The sequence below is a fragment of the Myxocyprinus asiaticus genome, chromosome 49 (genome assembly GCF_019703515.2).
Source record: "Myxocyprinus asiaticus isolate MX2 ecotype Aquarium Trade chromosome 49, UBuf_Myxa_2, whole genome shotgun sequence".
Lineage (NCBI taxonomy): Eukaryota > Metazoa > Chordata > Actinopteri > Cypriniformes > Catostomidae > Myxocyprinus > Myxocyprinus asiaticus.
The window spans coordinates 435,001-447,500 of NC_059392.1; the positions used below are offsets into that span (position 1 = coordinate 435,001).

The 12,500-nt window shown below is 42.7% G+C and overlaps 1 protein-coding gene across 1 annotated transcript in view; it reads left to right on the forward strand.

Moving 5' to 3' along the window:
• Positions 1-372: 372 nt before the first annotated feature.
• Positions 373-12,500, forward strand: part of LOC127437940 (cadherin EGF LAG seven-pass G-type receptor 2-like) — a 59,460-nt gene continuing 47,332 nt past the window's right edge. Inside the window, 1 exon segment of the mRNA XM_051693111.1 lies at positions 373-3,901. Coding sequence (XP_051549071.1) covers positions 373-3,901 — 3,529 coding nt within the window.

A 12,500-nucleotide genomic window follows, 5' to 3' on the forward strand; every position in this document is an offset into this window, starting at 1 on the left:
CTCTCTCTCATACTCTCACACACACACACACACACTCTCTCACTCTCTCTCTCTCTCTCTCTCTCTCTCTCTCTCTCACACACACACACTCTCTCACTCTCTCTCTGTCTCTCTCTCTCACTCACTCTCTCGCTCTCTCTCTGTCTCTCTCACTCACTCTCTCGCTCTCTCTCTGTCTCTCTCACTCTCTCTCTCTCTCTCTCTTTCTGGATCAGGTTTATGTTAATGATCCCCTCCCCACTCGTGATCCATTTCACTGGAGGTGTGTGCGTGTCTGTAGTGCGTGGATCAGCATGGAGAGTCCATGCGCAAAGTTTGAGGTACAAAACTGGATTTAATTCATTAGCCGAGGAAGAGCAGCACAGACGAGCGATGTTCGGCTCAAAGTGGGATTTGTTGCTCTTTGTTTTCTGCTGGTTTAAACTCCCGTGGGTCGTGGATTGTTTCGTTCTTCACGTGAGTGAAGATGCGGGACCGGACACCGCGATCACCGAGCTGGAATGGAGCTCTTCGTGCGCACTGGACCAGCTCATCCTCCCCAGATTCACGGAGAGTTTCCTGCGCCCGGATTCGGTTGTTCTCAGGCTGTCGGGCGCTCTGAACTGCGACGCGCTTCATTCGAACCCTTTCACTGTGTTCGCGGTGGTGGACTGCGCGGACAACGCGTCCGGTTTCAGACACCTTTTAACCAGTCAGTATGATGTATACGTCCACGGCAAGAACTGTGTGAACAAACGGACAAGAAAAGAAAAAGTGGACGTGGAAATTATAAGTGTATTAGACAGTTCAGAGTGCCGCGACGCGGGCTCCGCTGTTTTCCGGGTGTCTGGTGTATTACCGGGTGTCCCAGCGCACCCGAGTCTCTCCTGTAATATAACCGGAACTTCAGCGCTTTACTTTTCCGATGGAGGACTGTTTGCTTCTTCGCAACTCTGTTTCAAGCGCGATTCTCTGTTGGAGTTTAATCTGCGCTGCGTGAGACGCGAGAGAGGACTGACGCGCGTTGTTTACGCGCACTGGCGCATGGGTCATGGCCCGTTCACGCAGACGCATCTGAAAAAGTTGCTGGACTTGGCCGCGCGCTCAGACTCCGGTCTGTTGAGCAGAAGGAAGAGGGCCATCAACAATAACCCTCAGTTTCAACCTCCCATGTATCAGGTGTCTGTCCCAGAGAATCAACCAGCTGGGACTTTTGTTGTTGTTTTGAAAGCAGTTGACCCGGATGAGGGTGAAGCAGGTAGGCTGGAATACTTCTTAGAAGCCCTGTTTGATAGTCGGTCCAATAACCTCTTTGCAGTTGACCCGGCAAGCGGAGTTGTTTCCACCATAGAGATACTAGACAGAGAAACGAAAGACACGCATGTGTTCCGGGTGACCGCAGTGGACCATGGAACACCACGTCGAACGGCGATGGCCACTCTAACTGTAACGGTGAGCGACACGAATGATCACGACCCTGTATTCGAACAACAGGACTATAAAGAGAGCGTACGAGAAAATCTGGAAATCGGTTATGAAGTCCTGACCGTACGTGCCACAGATGGAGATGCGCCTGTTAATGGAAACATTCTTTATCATTTGCTAAACAATAATGGGACTAATGACGTTTTTGAAATTGATTCCCGATCTGGCGTCATTCGTACTCGAGGTCTTGTCGACCGTGAAACTGTTGAAGCCTATGTGCTACTAGTTGAAGCAAATGACCAAGGCCGTGACCCTGGCCCCCGCAGTGCTACGGCAACCGTGCATATTGTGGTAGAGGACGATAACGATAATGCACCACAGTTTAGTGAGAAACGCTATGTGGTTCAGGTTCCTGAAGACCTGACGCCCAACACAGAGATCCTGCAGGTGACGGCGACAGACCAGGATCGTGGAAACAACGCTGTGGTCCATTTCAGTATCATGAGCGGTAACACCCGAGGACAGTTCTACATTGATGCTCAGACTGGAAAATTAGACCTAGTCAGTCAGCTGGACTATGAGATGAATAAGGAGTACACACTTCGCATTCGAGCGCAAGATGGTGGCCGCCCACCACTCTCTAATATCAGTGGTCTTGTAAAAGTGCAGGTGCTAGATGTTAACGATAACGCTCCAATTTTTGTTAGCACACCCTTTCAGGCTACAGTGCTGGAGAATGTTCCCGTAGGATATTCTGTCATCCACATCCAGGCCATAGATGCTGACGCTGGAGATAATTCCTGTCTGGAATATCTGCTAACAGAGACCACGCCTAACTTTCCATTTACCATCAACAACAGCACTGGCTGGATTGTCGTAGCATCTGAACTGGACAGAGAGAGTGTGGACTTTTATAACTTCAGAGTAGAAGCTCGAGACCATGGAACTCCAGCCATGTCCTCATCTGCTAGCATTAGCATGACAATTCTAGACGTCAATGATAACAACCCTGAGTTCACTCGGAAGGCCTACTACATGCGTCTGAATGAGGATGCGGCCATAGGAATGAGTGTCGTCACAGTGTCTGCTGTAGATCAGGATATAAATAGTGTAGTGACATATCAGATCTCTAGCGGAAATACAAGAAACCGTTTCTCCATCTCTAGTCAGAGCGGCGGAGGGCTGATTACACTTGCTCTACCTCTGGATTACAAACTGGAAAGGCAGTATGTCCTCACCGTCACAGCGTCTGATGGTACACGCTTTGATACGGCCAAGGTTTACGTCAACGTCACGGACGCCAACACACACAGGCCTGTTTTCCAAAGTTCTCATTACACGGTCAACGTCAATGAAGATCGACCTGTTGGCACCACTGTGGTAATGATCAGCGCAACTGATGAGGACACGGGTGAGAACGCTCGGATTACGTACTTCATGGACGACAGCATCCCGCAATTTAATATAGACCCAGACAGTGGTGCCGTCACCACCCAAATGGATCTGGACTACGAGGATCAGGTTTCATACACGCTAGCCATTACAGCTCGTGACAACGGCATCCCACAGAAATCTGACACCACTTACCTGGAGATCCTGGTGAATGACGTGAACGATAACTCACCTGTGTTCCTCCGGGACCGATACTTAGGCTTCATCATGGAGGACATACCTGTGTTCACCAGTGTTTTACAGGTGTCTGCAACTGACAGAGACTCGAGCCTCAATGGGCGAGTGTTCTACACCTTCCAGGGTGGAGAAGACGGTGATGGCGACTTCATCATCGAGTCTACATCAGGGATTGTCCGAACACTGAGACGTCTTGATCGTGAAAACACCCCCATCTACAGTCTCCAAGCGTTTGCGGTGGATAGAGGCGTTCCGGTGCTCAAGACGCCCGTGGACATTCAGGTGACCATTTTAGATGTAAATGACAACCCACCTGTATTTGAGAAAGATGAGTTTGATATCTTTGTGGAAGAGAACAGCCCCATCGGGCTTGTGGTGGCCCACATCTCCGCGTCCGACCCAGACGAAGGCACCAACGCCCAGATCATGTACCAAATCGTGGAGGGCAACATCCCTGAGATCTTCCAGCTGGATATCTTCTCAGGAGAGCTCACCGCTCTTATTGATCTCGACTACGAGACACGTTCAGAGTATGTTATTGTGGTTCAGGCCACCTCCGCCCCTCTTGTAAGCAGAGCCACAGTCCACATCAAACTCATTGATAAGAACGATAACGTCCCCGTCCTGAAGAACTTCCAGATCTTATTCAATAACTACGTGACTGATAAGACTAACAGCTTTCCTTCAGGGGTCATCGGGCGAATCCCGGCCTATGACCCTGATGTCTCGGATCAGCTCCACTACAGCTTTGAAGCAGGAAATGAGCTGAATTTGGTGATTCTGAACCAAAGCACCGGAGAGATCCGTCTCAGCCGAGCCCTCGACAACAACAGACCTCTAGAGGCGTCAATGAAGATCTTTGTCTCAGGTAAGAATCTGTTTGTTTCTGTACTAACTTCAAAGTAAACACCATATTTCCTCAGCAGCAGTTTGGTAGCATTGAATCCTTGCGTGACATCCCTGTGTTTGGAGGTTGATTGAGTAGTACTCTGTGATGTATAATAGATGACCTTTGCTCCTACGTACAGTGGTTCAGTATAAATAAATGATCGAGTGAATGTTCAGTCCTGTCTATCAGAGGACGCAAATGTTGGTTTAGTTGGTTTCTTCATTTCTTTCAGGTTATTTGTCATTGAAATGGCTCATGTCTGCTGTAATTCAGATCAACATTTAGTCATGAATGTATAGTGGTCTATCTTTGCATGATTATGTGACTACGACCAGATTGACGGTCTGCTGGGAAACATGCTTGGCTGCGTTTGTGCGATTTTTTTTTTTCTGTCCCTTCTGACAGAAAAATGCATTACTGGCCAATTATTATGAGACAAAGTCACAGGAATTTGTCACTGCTCTCCTGTAGAGGTCATGAGTACTGACAGAAACGCTTGCTTCCAGTCAGTCATGTTAATAAGACCAAGTTTTACAGTTTACATTCAGTAATAAATGAGTTGAGCTTCAACTTGAGGAAAATGCTGTTGCTTTTTCATAGCTCAGGAGACTTTAATGAAGGTCTCAATTCCTTTTTTATGAAGGGTTAGTTCACACATAAATGAAAGTTCTGTCAGTCTGGGACTGTCTTTGATGATGCTTAATGATCAAATGTTAATTCAGGATCGTTAGCATTTTGTTAGCCAGAGCAGATGGTTTTGTTTTGTACTGTTGAGTCTCTAGAGTGCCCTTAATGAAGGAGGAAGAGCCTCCTGACACGAGCTCTCTCTCTCTCTCTGTGTGTGTGTGTTATAGATTGATTCATACGTGTGTAACAGCTGGTGCTCTGTGTCAGCCAATCAGAGAGCAGCACACACTGCCCGCATCTCACCTGCTGAGGAGTGTCAGTGCCCACGCTGAGAAGAATCGAGATAAAAAATACTGCTGACAGGAAGTGTGTGTTTGTGTGTGTGTGTAGAGAGAGAGTTGTGTGTGTGTGTGTGTGTGTGTGTGTGTGTGTGATTTCGAGGGACAGTGTTTCAGCGATGTGTTCCAGAATAATGACAAATAAAGTGTTTGCGCTGACAGAACTCGTTTATATCGGTCATGATTACTCCAGTCTGGGGTGTATAAGAGATGCGATTAATCCTGCTCTACTGGAGGCCAGAGAGACAGACAGACAAAGAGAGAGACAGGTTCTGTTCCAACACCCAGTGAGCTGTCTTGCTGTCTACTGATTACAAAAGCAGTTACCTTGTTAGGCTGCATCCTAACTGAACTGAACATCAAAAGATCAGTTTTGTATACACAAATAGAAGTGCACAAAAGACTCAGTGATTTCAAGAGAAAAGGGATCTTCAGTCTTTGTGGATTTGGAGACCCCCAATTCAAAAAAGCCTTATTTTTTAGTAACACATGCAGTACAATATCATACTTTTTTTATAATATGTATAAGACTATTAGTTAATATTCATTCATATTGTTAAACATTTTTTGAAGAAAATTCAATGTTTGATATCATCTTTGTGTATCCTGTGCTTTGCAGTACCTTCACAGATTCCTGTTTCAAAACCCTGCTTATAGAGTTTGATGTTAGCATGTTGCTAAGCTAACAACATCATACTCTAATTAGCATAAAAGTATAACACACACATTAGTCCATTTTAAATGGAAATTTTATTGATACATTTTTAGTATTGAAGTGTCCAATGGGGGGCGCTATATCACGGAAAAAGTTTACACTTAAAATGTTAAAATCCCCGTTTACATAAATCAGGCATACGAGGTTAGAATCTGAACTTTTCAGAGATATCCATCACTTCTGCATTTGTTACATAAAATAACAAAATAAGGCCTGAAAGCATTCGCGTCGCAAATTAGCGCCCCCTAGAGGTAATGGGGTAGAACTATTTATATAAAAATAAAAGTCTTTCACATAGCACATAAATGGACAAGTCATATATCAAATAAAAGCTCTCATTCTCAGGAATGTGACTGTATAGTTTATTTTGTTGCACTAATACCACAGTTCAAAAGATTTTCAAAAGCATCACAAAGTGAGAAATCATTTCTGTAAGTCATCAAATACAAATGTCTCATTTATGCACTGATCATTGATACTGAAAGCCCCAATTAGCCAAAAAATGTATATCTGCTTTTACCAGAAATTTGCCATTTTTTACTTGTCTGTGAGCTTGCTTGTGTGAATAATCCAGTGTTATATCTTAGATATCCAGAACAAAATATGCAGTTCAGCAGGAAAAAAATGCTAACAAAGAAAAAATGTTTTCGACTGTTGATGATAAAATATTTTATATAATCGCAAAGGGGAGGATCTCCACTTTCTAATTCCTACATTGATCTTCTAGTCCACTCAGAGGCCGAGATATTCAATGAAATAATGAGGGTGGTGCTTGAACTGAAAATTAGACTGAATGTCTATGGACGAGCACATCTGTGAGGGCTAAAATGTGTTAGAGCGCCACCTATATTTCAGGTCTGTATATCGTGATGGAATGTGATAGAGAAAACATATTTTTTCTAGTGCTTTCTGCCATCTAGTGGAATGAAATGAGACTTTTCAAAGTGAGGTAGAGTGAACAGAACCAGAACAAGTTAGAACAAAAACTTTGTTTATCATAAAATTATAAACACATACAATATTTTTTATGAATAATTTGAGTCTTTTTTTTTTTATTTATTTGCGGAGTTCTCTGAAAAATGAGACCAGTTAGTCCACAGGATGTGTGAATCGTGAGCTTTTACATTTTAGTATGAAAAATTGCTGGCGGCAGCCCATAAATCCACGCATGTCCTGGGCCGCATGCGGATATTCCGCATGTACTCTGCTGATGACGCACTTTGCACGAGATGGAGTGGCATGCAGAAAATCGAGTATGTCCTTTAGGGGGCAGCATAAAGGTGGAATGTTTTGGAATGCACCTAAAATATGATGCCTTAAAATGCTAAGTAGGTAGCTCACTAGTTTTTGTAACAGAGCCAGAGAAAGATAGTTGTGAATATGCTGTGTTAGATATTCTGCTGGTGTATGCGTCGGGTTTATCTGCAGTTCAGATTACTGTTTCATGCATCTGATGGAGAGATTATCATGTGTCTTTCTCTGCCGCTGTAAATCCACACAGTAAATAACAGTAAAGCCATCAGTGATGAGACAGTGAGATGGGATTTGTGTTAATGCAGCATGTGTCGGAAGAACATACTGATGTACATGTCATACTGATCTCACCATAAAACTTTCTTTCTTCCATGGAACACAAAAGATGTTGGGCAGAATGACAGCCTCACAGTCACCATTCACTTTCATTGCATCTTTTTTTCCATACGTTGAAAGTGAACCATGATTAAGGCTAACACTCTGCCTAACATTGCCTTTTGTGTTCTACAGAAGAAAGAAGGTTAAACAAGTTTGGAATAACATAAGGGTGTGTAAATGATGACAGAGTTTTCATTTTTGGGTGAACTATCCCTTTAAGTCTGGTCTAGAGTCCAGAGAGTTGAGTTTTAAACTGACTCTAGACCAGTCACCATAACCTGATAAATGATTGTGAATTGTGAAGAGGTTACACATTAATGTTGTAAATGGATGTCTTGGCAGTTGAATGCAGTAGAGTTTATGTTGATAATTAGCCTAAGAGTAATTATCTGTCCATTTAGATTTGCTGTTTTGGATGCTGAGTGATGTTGTTGTAGATTTTCATTTGTTAAAACGCTTCAAAACTACAAAAGTTGGTCACTTGCAGTGTAGACAGCTTGATTATGAAAGGAACGTCACATTGCATTTTATACTATAAGGCCAGAAACATAATTTGCATAAGTACAACATGCAAAACGTGCGTTTTTGTGTTTCTGTGGTGGTAACAAAACTTCAGTCTTCAAGGGGGCAATGAAGTTACCTTCAAACATCTGTGCCATTAAACTGGATGTGTTATTATTCAGGTAAGTTGCTATAAATATATTTGTAACAGGGTTCAGTGGAGAGGAGGAGACGGGAACTGCATGAAGCATCAAAGTAATGTTTTTAATAAACTTAAACACAAAAACACACAACATAAACGCAGACAGGGCAGCTGCCTGTAGCTCTCTCTCTCTCTCCCGAACTGCCGCATCTCGTTGCACTTATCCCTCTCCTTGGCTGATTAGCCCGATTGGGGCCAGGCATGCGTAGTCACGGCCCCGCCCTCCTCCTTGTCACAATATTGACTTTGAATTCTTCAGCAATTTGAAAGAGAAAACTCACCGTAGACAGTTCATACTAATCTTGCTATAGTGCCCCTTGTGGCAGTGTTGAGAATGCAATGCGGATGTTGATATGTTGAGAATGTTTCGAGCTTTAAAATAATAAGATACTTTTGCTAGTACTTCAGAGTTTCTCAAGACCAAAGTATACTTCGGTTTTCCTCCTGCTGGTGTGAATTGCGCACAGTGCACGTAACACAAATTTCGTCATCAGCACAGTAAGTGCGGACTGTCCGTGCGCAGCCTAGTTTTCCAGACACACGGACAGTCCACGTCTTTGCGCTTCGTCATGTGCTCGGCTCTCAACTGTGCGAGAGAGAGACCGTGGAAGAAGGGAACTTGCAAAGTTTAAAGCTGCAGTGTGTGTACTCAACAGAATATGTGATGCACATTGAGTTTGTACAGTAGGTGGTTTTGGTTCTTTGGTCAGAGGTGTTTGTAGTGGGTGTCATGTGTAATTTAACCGCACAGCTTTTACAACACAACACTTTGAACTGAAGAAATATAACACTTATGAAAGGAACACATTACTATTAGTCATAGTGATTTGAACAAACCTCTAACGCTAAGTATTAAACGTTCAGCGTTTGTGCTCCAGACATGAATGATCACTCAAATCATGTGTGTTGTTTGAGGAGAGGTGTGCTGTTACTTTACCATTTTGACTTACATTGAAGGAGGGTCTCTAGTCTAGAATATCAGAGAGACTCTTTTGACAGGTGAACAGCACTCAGATTTACTTCAGAAAAGGTGAAAATCTAGTTTTTTTGTTTTGTTTTTTATTTTTCCCCTTTTTCACCCAATTTGGAATGCCCAATTCCCAATGCACTTTTAAGTCCTTGTGGTGGTGTAGTGATTCGCGTCAGTCCGGGTGGTGGAGGACAAATCTCAGTTGTCTCCATGTCTGAGACCATCAACCTGCGCATCTTATCAGGTGGCTTGTTGAGCACGTTGCCACGGAGACAAAGCACATGTGGAGGCTTCACGCCATCCACTGCGGCATCTGCACTCAACTCACCACGCGCCCCACTGAGAACGAACCACATTATAACGACCACGAGGAGGTTACCCCATGTGACTCTGCCCTCCCTAGCAACCGGGCTAATTTGGTTGCTTAGGAGACCTGGCTGGAGTCACTAAGCACGCCCTGGGATTCGAACTAGCGAACTCCAGGGGTGGTAGCCAGCGTCTTTTACCACTGAGCTACCCAGGCCCCCGGTGAAAATCTAGTTTATTCTCTGGGGTCAAGAGTCAGAACTCTTGCTGGAATCTGAGATGACAAACTTCACCTTCTTCTGACATCAACTTCACAAAACTGTCTCTCTCTCATCTGTCTGTTTCTCTGTCTGTCTGTCTCTCCCCCCGCCCCTCCATGTCTACTTTCAGGCTCTTTTCTGTTGTGTGGGAATAATGCCATTGAGAAATGCTTTTGTTAAGGAGCGAGTCGTCATGACGACCTCAACAGAGCCTGAGAAATGCCTGCTGGGTGGGGTAGGTCACACTGTGTTTGTGTATGTGTGTTGTAAAGAATTGCAAGGAGACCCCAATAAACACACACAATGTTCAGTCAGTTTTGCGACCTTCAGATTCATGAATTTAGATTCAGATTCTGATTTTAAATCCTGATCCACAGTCTGAATAAGAGGCTGCTGTAAATCAGAGTGAAACTTCAACTGTAGATGTTTAAGACCATGTTTAAACTCTAAACTAACATCCATCTCCAGCCACATCAATGCAGCTTTTTCTCTACGTTTTGGCCTTCCATCCACACTGAGACAGCATTTTTGTCCAGCAACAACTGACCTTTTTGAAAACGCTCTCCCAAGTGGATAAATTGGAAAACACCGTCTACGCGTTGTAGTGTGGACAGGGAAAACTGGAGATGTCTGAAAATAATGAATTTGTTGTCATACAATGCAGTCATATGATCCATTCAACCCAAAACAATCAAGATGGCGGCCCATGTTGTAGCAGTGTTGTTACATTTTGAGTGTGGTGGCGTAGTGGACTAAAGCACTGAACTGGTAAGCAGAAGGTTGTTGGTTCAATCCCCACAGCCATCACCATTGTGTCCTTGAGCAAGGCACTTAACTCCAGGTTGCTCCAGGGGGATTGTCCCTGTAATAAGGGCACTGTAAGTCACTTTGGATAAAAGCATCAGCCAAATGCATAAATGTAAATGTAAATTTTCATTTGTGCATTTGGCAGATGATTTTTATCTAAAGTGACTTACAGTGCCCTTATTACAGGGACAACCTTCTGCTTACCAGTTCTGTGATTCACTTTAATAATGTTGTTAAAGATCGATGTTACTTTGTACAACCTTCACATTGCATTCCTTCAAAGGAGACGGGAAGTTTACTCAGAATTGTTGTCCAGCAGCGGAACACGAGGACGATTGTGCTTCTGTTCTGCGCCGTGTCCGTTCTTATCGGTCATCAGCCAACCTGGTCTCTAGGTATCGGCCATTGAAAACCCATATCGGTCGACCGCTAGCACTGATGTAGAACTATAAATGCAAAACACGGCGTAAAGGCTACGCTGCAGGTTCGACGCAGAAGTGTAAACAGGCCTTAAGTGTCTAAATGAAAACTCTGAATCTCATTGACAGATTTAATGTGATCAACGTCACAAACGTTTGTCAAAGCCAGTGTCTAGTTCTTCCTCACAAGGGGTCATTATAGCAGTCTGGGAACTTTTTTCCCTGTTGGACTCCTGGATATTACATACAGTAAAATCAGCCAATCAGATTGAAGTTTGCCATCTTGTGACCCACTTCCATACTAACAGTTTTTAAAGGTTATAATCTGTAAATTCTCTCGCTGTCTCTTTCTGTTGTGTGTGTGTTGATAGTTTGTGCAGTTGAACTGCTGTAATACTGTTATATAATCATTATCTCTGTTTATGTTGTATTAACCCGCATGTTTTCATGCTAATTAACCTCACTGTGTGAGTGTTAGGAGGTGTGATGTGTTTACGCTGTGTTTTACGATGAGTCGTGATGAGGTGTGATGCATTTGTGTTGCAGTTAATGACATCATTGTGCAGTTTCATCCTAAAATAACAGCAGGATTAAATCTGTGTGCAAAATCTGATCCCATTTGGACTCAGAAGTGATTCTATTGGCTGCAAGAACTTTTAATGGGTACTTTTATTCGGTACCTTCAAAATCGCCTTCCTTAAAGGATGTAAAACGACAATTAATGTCTTTTCAATTGTCACATATCCTATAATATAACCATAGCTATATGTTTTTCTGACTTAGCTAACAAGCTATGTGATTAGCTTACTAGCTTAGCATGGCACTAGTCGATTAAGGCCAAAGTATACTTCAGTTTTTTCACAAGCTGACACATCTTTTGCACAGTACACGTGACACACATTTCGTCATCCGCACAGTAGGCGCGGATTGTACCAGTTAATCTAGACACGCGGACTCTCTGCATGTTTGCGCGTCACCTATACATTCATTTTCTGTTGACTTTACTAGAGTATCTAAAAGTGCTCATGCATCGTACACGTCCGTATGTGCTCATGGTCAGATGAGTATACTTTGATATGCTCAACTGTATGTGAGATGGAGCTCTGCGCTAGCCTTTAGCCTGTTAGCATACAGTATCCTACGCGCTATTTATTTAACCCTTCTATGATATTAAAAAAACCTCCCTTTGTGTAACCCTTTTTGTTTTTATGATGATAATGATACCATTTCTTCTTTGAAGAACAATAAAATTGTGGATTTCTTTTGGGATTTTATGCTATTTTGATCTTATTTACATGTACATTTCACCATTAATTTGCATATACAAATAAGCTAATTAAAAAAAAAAAAAAATTCAGAACCTACACTTCTGTAAGTTGAAACATGAAAATATGAGAATGTGAAATAAATTGGAGGCAGATTGCTGCCATCTGGTGAACAAAATATAAATAACATGACTTGAAAACCATGTCATGCCAGTAACAGCCAGTAGATGGCTATATTCACTTACTGTCTAGTCTGTTGGTTTGTTGTAAAATAATTTTATATTTTATCACAAGATATGTATTTGAATATATATTTAGACATTATAAAACTATTATTACGTTTAGCGTTCTGAAATTGATTTCAGTTTTTGCAGTTAATGTCATTATGCTGCAATCAAACCTGACCATGGTGTTACAAAGAGAAGACACAGAATAAGCATTTATATACCAATAATTTATTTCAAACATAAAAATATTAAAAGACTCAAAAATACACTCTCTCTCTCTTCTCACACAAACACACAGTCACACACAAA